Source organism: Oncorhynchus kisutch, linkage group LG29 (genome assembly GCF_002021735.2).
Source record: "Oncorhynchus kisutch isolate 150728-3 linkage group LG29, Okis_V2, whole genome shotgun sequence".
Lineage (NCBI taxonomy): Eukaryota > Metazoa > Chordata > Actinopteri > Salmoniformes > Salmonidae > Oncorhynchus > Oncorhynchus kisutch.
In genome coordinates, this window is record NC_034202.2 from 14,487,998 (window position 1) to 14,500,952 (window position 12,955).

Genomic DNA, 12,955 nt, shown 5'->3' on the forward strand with positions numbered 1-12,955 from the left:
GGGGGTTCCCTCAGGGCCCAGCGGTTCTAGTATTAAAAACTCAATTAGTGAGAATAACATTGTAGCAGAATGAGCGGTTAAGAGGGGCTGACCTGTTGGTGGCACCGATGATGAAGACGTTCTTCTTGCTGGACATGCCATCCATTTCTGTCAGGATCTGGTTGATGACACGGTCGGCCGCTCCGCCACCATCACCCACGTTGCCGCCACGTGCCTTGGCGATGGAGTCCAGCTCGTCAAAGAAAAGCACACAGGGGGCGGCCTGGCGAGCCTGGAACACAAGAGGGCTTAGGAGGGTACAATATAGGTTTTGCAACGGAAAACGAGAATAAGCGTTTCTTGGACAAGTTAAGGTTGGTCCCTCCCGATTCAGTAGTTTTTCTTCTGTTTATGCCTAATAAACACCTCCCAGGTTTCACAATTACTAAGCATCTTTGTGCATGTGTAACACAACAATGAAATACCATACAATCAATAAAAACATTTAAAAAAAAACATTTTAAATACATGTACAGTGCCTTGCGAAAGTATTCGGCCCCCTTGCACTTTGCGACCTTTTGCCACATTTCAGGCTTCAAACATAAAGATATAAAACTGTATTTTTTTGTGAAGAATCAACAACAAGTGGGACACAATCATGAAGTGGAACGACATTTATTGGATATTTCAAACTTTTTTAACAAATCAAAAACTGAAAAATTGGGTATGCAAAATTATTCAGCCCCTTTACTTTCAGTGCAGCAAACTCTCTCCAGAAGTTCAGTGAGGATCTCTGAATGATCCAATGTTGACCTAAATGACTAATGATGATAAATACAATCCACCTGTGTGTAATCAAGTCTCCGTATAAATGCACCTGCACTGTGATAGTCTCAGTGGTCCGTTAAAAGCGCAGAGAGCATCATGAAGAACAAGGAACACACCAGGCAGGTCCGAGATACTGTTGTGAAGAAGTTTAAAGCCGGATTTGGATACAAAAAGATTTCCCAAGCTTTAAACATCCCAAGGAGCACTGTGCAAGCGATAATATTGAAATGGAAGGAGTATCAGACCACTGCAAATCTACCAAGACCTGGCCGTCCCTCTAAACTTTCAGCTCATACAAGGAGAAGACTGATCAGAGATGCAGCCAAGAGGCCCATGATCACTCTGGATGAACTGCAGAGATCTACAGCTGAGGTGGGAGACTCTGTCCATAGGACAACAATCAGTCGTATATTGCACAAATCTGGCCTTTATGGAAGAGTGGCAAGAAGAAAGCCATTTCTTAAAGATATCCATAAAAAGTGTTGTTTAAAGTTTGCCACAAGCCACCTGGGAGAAACACCAAACATGTGGAAGAAGGTGCTCTGGTCAGATGAAACCAAAAATTGAACTTTTTGGCAACAATGCAAAAAGCAACACAGCACATCACCATGAACACACCATCCCCACTGTCAAACATGGTGGTGGCAGCATCATGGTTTGGGCCTGCTTTTCTTCAGCAGGGACAGGGAAGATGGTTAAAATTGATGGGAAGATGGATGGAGCCAAATACAGGACCATTCTGGAAGAAAACCTGATGCAAAAGACCTGAGACTGGGACGGAGATTTGTCTTCCAACAAGACAATGATCCAAAACATAAAGCAAAATCTACAATGGAATGGTTCAAAAATAAACATATCCAGGTGTTAGAATGGCCAAGTCAAAGTCCAGACCTGAATCCAATTGAGAATCTGTGGAAAGAACTGAAAACTGCTGTTCACAAATGCTCTCCATCCAACCTCACTGAGCTCGAGCTGTTTTGCAAGGAGGAATGGGAAAAAAATTCAGTCTCTCGATGTGCAAAACTGATAGAGACATACCCCAAGCGACTTACCGCTGTAATCGCAGCAAAAGGTGGCGCTACAAAGTATTCTCTTAAGGGGGCTGAATCATTTTGCACGCCCAATTTTTCAGTTTTTGATTTATTAAAAAAGTTTGAAATATCCAATAAATGTCGTTCCACTTCATGATTGTGTCCCACTTGTTGATTCTTCACAAAAAAATAGTTTTATATCTTTAAGTTTGAAGCCTGAAATGTGGCAAAAGGTCGTAAAGTTCAAGGGGCCGAATACTTTCGCAAGGCACTGTAAATATGAGGTTAGAGGGATCTGAAAGCCATGATAAATCGGTTTAGCCTTACCTTGTCGAAGATCTCGCGGACGTTGGCCTCGGACTCTCCGAACCACATGGTGAGCAGCTCAGGACCTTTGATGGAGATGAAGTTGGCCTGGCACTCGTTGGCGATAGCTTTGGCCAGCAGGGTCTTACCACAACCTGGGGGCCCGTAGAACAGCACGCCCTTGGACGGGGTCATGCCGAACTTCAAGAACTTGTCTGGGTGCTCCACTGGGTACTGAAGAGAAGCGCAGACCATGAAGGTTAATCAAGACCCACTACAGACAAGCAAAACAGACCAGAGAAATTAACTGTACTCTTCACTCTCTATTGATAAAAAAAAAATCAACAAATTACTTATTAGCTTTTATGGCATATAAAGCAAAATCTTAACAGTAATGTACCCATGACTATAACATGGCTTACCTGTACAAGCTCCTGGAGTTCCCTCTTGACGTCCTCCAGACCTCCGATGTCCTCCCAGCTGATGTTGGGCACCTCAACCACCGTCTCTCTCAGGGCTGAAGGGTTGCTCTGGCTTAGAGCCCACTGAAACACAACACGCATACAAATCGGTTAGTCCAGCTGGTTAAGAGATTCTCCGATACAACTGGTTCTAATGGTTACTGGTCACGTTTTGGGGCGATAACTTAAGCATAAAGTGCTGTCCTCAGACCATTAGAAAAAATACAATTGCTGGATGCTGCAGATTTACATAGTGACGAAAAACAAAGGTGAATAAAGTGCTCTGTGCTAAGCTACTTTGAGTGGTGTGTGTGTGTTAAAGGAGAAAATAATCCAGTTCCTTACTCTGAAGTCATCCATGGTGACAGCCAGGGAGCTCATGACCTCGGCGTCGATAGTTTCGTCCTCCAGGTCGATGAGATCCATCTTCTTCCTGATGGCCTGCAGGGCGGCTTCAGAGCACAGAGCGGCCAGGTCAGCACCCACATGGCCGTGAGTCTGATTGGCAACCTGGAGGACACAGATGGACATGGTCACACATACAGTGGCGATACAGACACAGAATCAATATGGCAGTGAGTTAACCCACTCACAACTTTTAATTCCACCTTGCACACACACAAAATGGTGATGGTGAGTTTAATTGACAACCTCACTCTGTAAATTACAGTAGTGCTATACACACACCTGCTCGAGGTCCACGTCGTCGGACAGTTTCATGTTCTTGGTGTGTATCTGGAGGATCTCCAGTCTGCCTGTGGCATCAGGGATGCCGATGTCCACCTCCCTGTCAAAACGCCCTGAGGAGCGATGTCACACAGTGAAGGTCAGTCTCACTAACCAGCATAGAAATAGATTCCATTTCATTTTATTTCTTTATTAACATCAACCCTGCTGATTCACAGCTAGTAATGACAAAGAAATCAACATTGGATGAAGATATTCATCAAATATGGTATATCAAATATAAAAGAGGCCTCCGACAAACTCAGAACTCAACTGTTACATTCTAGGTACATTGAGGAGGGATCGTACCAAATCTCCTCAGGGCGGGGTCAATGCTGTTGGGCCTGTTGGTGGCTGCCATGACGATGACGTGAGCGCGCTGCTTTAGGCCATCCATGAGTGTGAGGAGCTGGGACACAATGCGCCTCTCCACCTCACCGTGTGTCTGCACAGGACAACATAAAAAGGTTAATGACATTCTCGGTTGACCCTACAGTCCCTTTCTCACGACGATGCCGTTCACGCCAATTGCAAAATATCGTCCTGCTGCAATCCGTCAATTACTTATTCGGAACAGGTTCAATTTATGTCTTTTCGCATGCGAAAATAAGGTGTTGATCAATATACACTGAACAAAATGTTTTATTAGGCCCTAAATTTTGGATTTCATATGACTGGGCAGGAGCGCAGCCATGTCCACCCACTGGGGAGCCAGGCCCAGCCAAATAATGAGTGTCTACCCTCCAAAAGGGCTTTATTACAGATAGAAATACTCCTTGGTTTCATCAGCTGTTCGGGTGGCTGGTCTCAGACTATCCCACAAGTGAAGAAGCCGGATGCGGAGGTCCTGGGCTGGCGTGGTTACTAGTGGTCTGCGGTTAGAAGGCCGGTCGGCCATACTGCCAAATTCTCTAAAATGACATTGGAGGTGATTTATTGTAGAGAAATTAATATTCAATTCTCTGGCAACAACTCTGGTGGACATTACTGCAGTCAGTATGGTAATTGCACGCTCCCTCAAAACATCTGTTATGTGAAAACTACACGTATTAGAATTACCTATTGTCCCCAGCACAAGGTACACCTGTGTAATGGCCATGCGGTTTAAATCAGCCTCTTGATATACCACACCTCAGGTGAATGGATTATCTTAGCAAAGGAAAACATTTCACTAACAGGGATGTAAACAAATTTGTGCACAACACTGAGAAATAAGATTTTTGTCCATATGGATAATTCTGGGATCAACACTTTGTTCAGTATAAATTGTTATCTGGGACAATGCCAGTGACAGGCCGCTCACTGCTACTGACGGATCTGTGGGATCGTTGTGTGAATGAACAAATGTATTTATTTCTCTGCCTGTTTTTTACATTTACAATCATCGGTGCAAAAATTTATTAATTTAAGCCAAAGTAATCACATCACATTTAAACTCACCGCCTATATATTAGGCTATATAGGCGGCCAAAGTGAACCTAGGCCTTTCCTACTCACTTCTCAGTAGTTGGTATTCAGACTTACCTTGTGAAGGTGCTTAACGGGATTCGCATGGGTGGTTTCCCTTGTGCGCACTGAATAAATGTAATTAAACTGCTGAAAACCCTCCCACTTGCTGGCCAACAGTTTTCATTCAATAGGGTTTTCAGTACATTTATCTTAAGACATCCCTTTAAATACGGTATACCTTTTAGTTTGAATTTAGTCAACTCAATAAAATGTATAGAGAAAACGGGTTCAGAATATTAAGGACCAATTAAAGAAAGCCATCTAAATATATGCATATTTGTCTCTGTTTCAACATCAATTTGGTAGATTAAAAAAAAGGGTTTACAAATCATAAAAAAACAGGTGAGCCTTTATCCACAAAAGAAAGAAAACTGAGGTTTGATTCATTCTGATAATTGCCACATTCAGTTCTTCAACCCAAGGTAATGTTGGAAGATTAGTGTATATAGAATTATAATTAGGGAGACTAGTGTACAATAATAGTAGGCTACACCCTCATCTATTGCCTGCATTAACCATGGAACTTTGTGATGACACAGCCAATTATTACGCCACGAGTTGGGGTCAAACTGTTACGGCTTGGTCCGCGCGCCACTCCATAACGATTTCATTAGTCTACATATTGAACTGCCAATAATCATCAACTGTTACTAATGACCCTCAGCAACAACCACATGGCCATGACTGCGTTTACAGAGGAAGCAAATTAAGTATATATATATATATATATATAATCATCAACTGTCAACTGTTACTAATGACCCTCAGCAACAACCACATTTATATATGTGTGTTGTTATTTGGCCTACTGATGGTCGATACTGATAGTGGCTAATAACTAACGTGATAGAAAGAGGAAAGAGAAATTTGGGGTAGTCTATAATTAAGACATTCGAGAGTGCCCATCCCTGCAAATTAAAAAGGTTGTACAATAACAATTCTGCACAATGGCACAGCATTTCATAAACTTTACTGTGGGAAAGTTGATATGCTTCCGTTTCTGCCATATTACGGTTTCACGTGTAAATAGATTAAGGTCAAATATATCTAAAAGTGTAATTTATATTTACAATTTCCTTAACCAAAATGGATTACTCATTTACCTAGCTCTTATCGATAGATCTTATTGTTATTTCGATCTGAAAAAAATAAAGATGCTTTTTTCACTTCCACCTTACTCATGGTTTCCTCACGCGTAAAGGTGGTGGAAATAAGTCAAGGTCAGAATGCGGAGTCTGTAGACACCTCCTCCACACCTTTATTTATTTGATCTCCACCCCCAAATAATTGCGCGCTATTCTCATGCTTAAGTCAAAGATCAGAATGCGCATAAAGGGAAAAGTGCAGTAAGGGAATTACGTCCCATTTACGTGCGCTTAACTTGGGTCGGAATCAGCTTCCATTTCCATTCAGAAAGGTTCTTTACAGTACCTTCAGAAAGTATTCATACCCCTTCACTTATTCCACATTGTTGTTACAGCCTAAATTAAATATGGATTTAAAAACATATTAAACAATAAACCATAATGACAAAGTGACCACGTTTTTAGACATTCTTGCACAATTATTGAAAATGAAATATATCTTAATTTACATAAGTATTCACAACCCTGAGTCAATACATTTTAGAATCACCTTTGGCAGCGATTATAACTGTGAGTCTAAGTGCTTTGTACACCTAGATTGTACATTATTCTTTAAACAATTCTTCAAGATCTGTCTAGTTGGTTGTTGATCAGTGCTAGACAGACATTTTCAAGACTTGCCATATATTTTCAAGCCAATTTAAGTTTAAACTAACTAGGCCACTAAGGAACATTCAATGTGGTCTTGGTAAGCAACTACAGTGCATATATGGCCTTGTGTTTTAGGTTATTGTCCTGCTGAAAGGTGCATTTGTCTCCCAGTGTCTTTTGGAAAGCAGACTGAACCAGGCTTTCCTCTAGGATTTTGCCTGTGCTTAGCTCTATTCCATTTATTTTTATCCTACAAACCTCCCTAGTCCTTACCGATGACAAGCATACCCATAACATAATGCAGTACTCAGTGATGTGTTGTGTTTGCCCTAAACTAGAGGTCTTCACGGATGCAACAGCCCCGGAATTCGGAGGTCAATTCAGACTTTTATCTCTGATCTGGTTTGGGTATGATATAATTGCCACGGGTAATGTGTAATTAAAATGTATTTACCAACTGGACCCGATTAGACCTGTCCTCTGTTAATTTGGTGTTTGTGTGATGAGAACGGCGCAAGCTTGTTATCGGTGTCAGTCAATTGAAACTCAATAAAACATATAGCTTATGTCCAGCTGAAACTGGTTCTGACTGCTCACCTCATGTGCCCCTGCTGGGAGGGAGAAAAGAAAAGGAAAAAGGAGCCTGGGCCTAGGCTACTGTTGATTGCGAAGATGGAGTCCTTATTCATTGAAGTAAAACAAAAAGTTAAAGAAGAAAGAGTATTGTGAAAACAAGCTAACAAGGGGAATTTTCTCTGGAACGAGTTTTAATATTGTAGGACAAAGATGAGAAGAACGTTGGGTGAGGCCAAATGGACGGTTTGCAACTCACTTTTCAGATTTGATGCAACTTTCTACCATATTTATTTATTTAGTATTTATTATCAATTGTTTATTCATTATTGTTGTAGGCCTATTTAATAATCTAAACCTGTCCTTTAAATAGCCTATGCAAAAAGTTAAATTTTGTTCAAATTTTTGTGTTGGCTAAATTAAGTTAGAACTGTCTTTTTTTAAATTGTGCACTCCGTATTTAGTTTAAGGCCTGTTGTAAAATAAATAACATTAACCTATTGCTGTCATTTGTTGGGCAGGCTTACAGTATGCAATTGCCTTTCTTGGTAATAGCTGCAATATAGGTCTGTTCCAAACGTGTTTTCACCATTTTGCGATTTGTACACTGGTGTGGAGGACCTTCTGTTTTACACTGCCCTGGCTTGTGCAGTGAACTAACAGTGAGATAGTGGTCCTGACAGAGGCTGGTCCACCCGTCTGATGTGATCGCCAGCTTTGGCACGTCCTTTAGCTCAGCGATCACATTGGCCTTTTCTACACCATACCAGGCAGGAATGAATGTGTCTGAGGTAACTCCTGGAGGGAGGGGTATATTTGGGGTTGAGTTCCTTGCCCATCTACCTATCATTATTGAATTATTGTGTTGTGTATTGTGGAGTGACGGGACTAACATACAACCCTTACTACTACTATACTACACTCTACTATACTACACTCAATATACAGTTTAAGTCAGAAGTTTAAATGTATTTGGCTAAGGTGTATGTAAACTCTGTTTTTCACAATTCCTGACATTTAATCCTAGTAAAAATTACATATTGGGTTAGTTAGGATCACCACGTTATTTGAATGTGAAACATCAGAATAATAGAGAATTATTTATTTCAGCTTTTATTTCTTTAATCACATTCTCAGTGGGTCAGAAGTTTACATACACTCAATTAGTATTTGGTAGCACTGCCTTTAAATTGTCTAACTTTGGCCAAATGTTTCAGGTAGCCTTCCACAAGCTTCAAACAATAAGTTGGGTGAATTTTGGCCCATTCCTCCTGACACAGCTGGTGTAACAGAGTCAGGTTTGTAGGCCTCCTTGCTCGCACACACTTTTCAGTTCTGTCCACAAATTTTCTGTAGGATTGAGGTCAGGCCTTTGTGATAGCCACTCCAATACCTTGACTTTGTTGTCCTTAAGCCATTTTTCCACAACTTTGGAAGTATGCTTGGGTCATTGTCCATTTGGAAGACCCATTTGCGACCAAGCTTTAACTGATGTCTTGAGATAACAATGGCCATAATGGTCAAACAGTTCTATTTTTGTTTCATCAGACCAGAGGACATTTCTCCAAAAAGTTTCATCTTTGTCCCCATGTGCAGTTGCAAACCGTAGTCTGGCTTTTTTATGGAGATTTTAGAGCGGTAGCTTCTTCCTTGCTGAGCGGCCTTTCAGGTTATGTCAATATAGGACTTGTTTCACTGTGCATGTAGATACTTTTTTTTACCTGTTTCCTCCAGAATCTTCACAAGGTCCTTTGCTGTTGTTCTGGGATTGATTTGCACTTTCTGCATTTTTTTTTTTCTGAGGTCTTGTCTGATTTCTGTTGATTTTCCCATGATGTCAAGCAAAGAGGCACTGAGTTTGAAGGTAGGCCTTGAAATACATCCACAGGTACACCTCCAATTGACTCAAATGATGTCAATTAGCCTATCAGAAGCTTCTAAAGTCATGACATAATTTCCTGGAATTTTCCAAGCTGTTTAAAGGCACAGTCAACTTAGTGTATGTAAACTTCTGACCCACTGGAATTGTGATACAGTGAATTATAAGTAAAATCATCTGTCTGTAAACAATTGTTGGAAATATTACGTGTGTCTTGCACAAAGTAGATGTCCTGACCGACTTGCCAAAACTATAGTTTGTTAACAAGAAATTTGTGGTGGTTGAAAACGTTTCAATGACTCCAACCTAAGTGTATGTAAACTTCCGACTTCAACTGTATACTGACAGACCGTTACCTAAAGTCCTTGAACTCCACTGTTGCAAAAGGGTGTGTAGGCCTTTCACTATGAACTTGGTCACAGCTAGATGGAACTCATTCATCCTCCCACTAGCTGCTAGCGTGAAGGGGCTTTGGGCTTGTCTTTGGCTTGGACCAGCGGTATTAGAGGGAGTGGGTTGGTTCATTGTAGCTGCAACTTTAACAAAAAAGTTTTAAAATCTTTATATGGGTGGTTGAATTTATGGACGCACCCATAGCTAAACAATCAGCTGGCTAATGGGTACTTTGGATCATGAAGCCATGTTCGCATAATTTAGTTAACTCCATGTGTGGGCTCTAGGCTGCTAGCATACATACCTATCGTAGATCGGGCAACAAGAGACGAACAACGAGCTAGGCAGTCAAACTGTGCATTTCTCTGCCTGTACATTATGCACCTTCGATAGATGTTTGGACAGATTGCTTGGAAGGGCGGGAACACGAGCAAAAGTATTGTTGCACCTGTGGCATTGACTCTGGTGAAGTGTAACCACACTTTTGAACGTTTAGCTCTCTCCGCCATTGTCACTAATTAAGAGCATGGTCTTTCTTGTGTGTGTGCTGTAGCGTGAGAGAGACAGGCTTTGCACGAGAGAGCTATATCTTCTGGATTGGGAATAGTGAAAATGCATCATAGACAAATGTCTTATTCTTATTGCAAATTAGAAACGGTTGGTGAGATAAAATGTGCAAGATAACGTTTATGTAGCAATAATAAATAGGAAATGTATTTTCTTAATTTCTTAATTTCTCTTAATTTCTTAATTTCTACCGAAAGCAGAACCGATAACGTCGGAGCTTATTGATTCTACGGTCTTTCATAATTTATCCCCGGGGCCCGTTTAATACCGGGTTTCGCTACCTAGCCCTAGATACACCTGAGCTCAATTTTGAGTCTCATAGCAAAGGGTCTGAATAATTCAGGTATTTATACATTGCAAACATTTAAAAACTTTTTTTTTAACTGTTTTTTCTGTGTCATTATGTTGTATTGTATGTAGATTGATGAGGAAAACAATTAATTGAATCAATTTTAGAATAAGGCTGTAACGTAACAAAATGTTGAAAAATCAGACAAAGAAAACTGTAGGCAGCAAGCGTCATGGTCAGCATATGTGCAAGGAATTACTGCAGTGCCATTCAATCCTGTTCCTTGAGACCCACCGGGCATGCAACCACACACGATTCAACTAAAGAAGTTTGTGCTGGGCTACAAAAAAATGCCTACACACCCTGTGGGCTTCCAGAGTCACGTTCAGTAGGGGACAATGTTCAAAAATGTATCTTCCCGTTTCACTTAAACTTTTCTCCCTAATGAACATGACTCCGGAGTAGGAAGGAAGAACACCTATATAGAGGATGGGAAGGAAACTGTATCAGAAGACGTGAGCCCACCTTTTCTCTTTTTGGTGCAATGGCGTCCAGCTCGTCAATGAAGATGATGGCGGGGGCATTCTTCTCAGCCTCCTCAAAGGCCTTCCTCAGGTTACTCTCAGACTCTCCAGCCAATTTACTCATGATCTCAGGCCCTGAAACATTTAGCAGGCAAAAGTTCAACTAGTAGTTAACTTTTTCCTGACCGTCACTAAACGGAGTTGGTCAATTAATTCCAATTCAAGTCAGTTACATTGAAAGTACAATTAAAACATTTTTTTGCTCTTGAATGGAATTTCTATTCACTTAATGCAATGACAATTGAAACACAATGAAAAATAACAAAAATAGGTATTGTTGCTCAGTCTCACCATTGATAAGGAAAAAGAAGGCTCCGGTCTCGTTGGCCACGGCACGTGCAATCAGTGTCTTTCCTGTTCCAGGGGGTCCATACAGCAGGATACCCCTTGGAGGCTGGAATTAACAATTGAATTACCTTTTTTATTATTTGCATTATCACATACAACATAATAAAAAACAAAAACTGTTTACTTATTTATCTTTGATCTAATCTTGTCCATGAGGTTTGAGGTGAATGATGAGAGATAGGGTTGGGTATCCAGATTTTCATATCTCATCCCGGGATTTACGGTATTACCGGTTTAATACACAAGGGGGTGCAAAAAACACAAAAAAGCCCATTTGGACTCTATTACCAGAATGCTGACAAAATTGGCACAAGTAATAGCGAATTTCCATGGAGGCTAGCTAGACGGAAAATAAACACAGACGGAAAATAAACAAATTGCAAAGACAGGTCCTAAAATTATACATATATATTGTATTTTCTGCCGAATGCTATTGCACTAATGTATTTTCTGCAAAGGAAAACTATAGTTGCTCGTGCCTGATTACTATATTATATTTTAAAAATATATATAAATAAACACCATACTTTCAATATAAAACGTGACACCTGTCAATACACCGCTGAACTCGCTTTCTCCCATATTTACAAACACGTGACTGGGTCAACTGTTCTGGGGAACTACGGTAAGCTTCATAATGTGACAGGTGAAATGAAGAACGCGATCTGCATTATCTCCTAACATACTGCACAAGTTGACTGCAGGTATTTACTCTCAAAATAGCAAAAAATATACAAATGTATTGAAAAACTTAAAATAAATTGTTTCAACGGTATTGAAAAAACCATCCCTTGGTTATTTCCAAATACCCCAGTACACGGTATACTGCCCAAGCCTAATGAGAGGTGGTGTATTTAGTTCACCTTGACGCCGATGGCCTTGAACAGTGCTGGGTGTCTCAGGGGCAGCTCCACCATTTCCTTAATCTGGGCCAGCTGCTTCCTCACACCCCCAATGTCATCATAGCCAACCTCATTCAGAGACTCCTCCTCATCCTGAACACAGAGGTACGTGGTTGTTAAAGCATAGAAAGGAGAGGGAAAGGCTACAGATAACTATTTCTTCGTATGCTTTCTATGATCAGAAAATCTGGAATTCCTGAATGATCGAGAAAAATCACATCTCTGAAAACTACAGCTTTAAAGTCAACCTGCTCTCATGCACAAGTTCCAACTGAAGCCTGGATGTAGCCCCTACCTCTCGTTTGATGGGCTCGCCCTCACAGTGGATGACAGTGTCTGGGGCCACGATGCAGTAGGGGTTGGGATCCGTCTCCACTACCTTGAACTCCACCGCACGCATGCCTCCCCTCACCAGGAAAATGTCCCCTACAAAACAACAGAGACTTCACATTAAACCAGGTCCCCAAGACCCTGACCTTAGCTTGACCTTTTAATTTTTTTCAAAGTTATAATCTGCTGGCAAAGACATAGCTTCAAGTTCGTTACACACTAAACGGATGAAAACAGACCGAAACAGGTATGGACGACCTGGACTTGTCCAATAAGAAACACTTTAGATTTCCATTGCAACATGTTTTTGACCATAACCATAACACAGAAGAACATCTGTAGTACAGGGTCAAGTTCAGGTGGAGGAAGTACCTTAACTTCTTTGGGGTAGGGGGCAGTATTGGGTAGCTTGGATAAAAACGTGCCCAAATTAAGCTGCCTGCTACTCAGCCGTAAAAAGCTAGAATATGCATATAATTAGTACATTTCTCTCTGCATCGGTCCTCGTGCTCCT

At 41.0% G+C, this 12,955-nt stretch overlaps 1 protein-coding gene across 3 annotated transcripts in view; it reads right to left on the reverse strand.

Annotated features, from left to right (window-relative positions):
• LOC109874284 (transitional endoplasmic reticulum ATPase-like) overlaps positions 1-12,955 on the reverse strand; it is a 52,694-nt gene that overhangs the window by 21,951 nt on the left and 17,788 nt on the right. For all 3 annotated transcript variants that reach the window (XM_031809488.1, XM_031809487.1, XM_020466131.2), the window contains 10 exons: positions 12,407-12,537; positions 12,073-12,204; positions 11,153-11,255; positions 10,803-10,936; positions 3,641-3,776; positions 3,293-3,405; positions 2,951-3,115; positions 2,567-2,689; positions 2,166-2,378; positions 93-271 (listed from right to left, as the gene is read on the reverse strand). In XM_031809488.1, the coding sequence (XP_031665348.1) occupies positions 93-271; positions 2,166-2,378; positions 2,567-2,689; positions 2,951-3,115; positions 3,293-3,405; positions 3,641-3,776; positions 10,803-10,936; positions 11,153-11,255; positions 12,073-12,204; positions 12,407-12,537 (1,429 nt within the window). The remainder of the gene's footprint in view (positions 1-92; positions 272-2,165; positions 2,379-2,566; positions 2,690-2,950; positions 3,116-3,292; positions 3,406-3,640; positions 3,777-10,802; positions 10,937-11,152; positions 11,256-12,072; positions 12,205-12,406; positions 12,538-12,955) is intronic.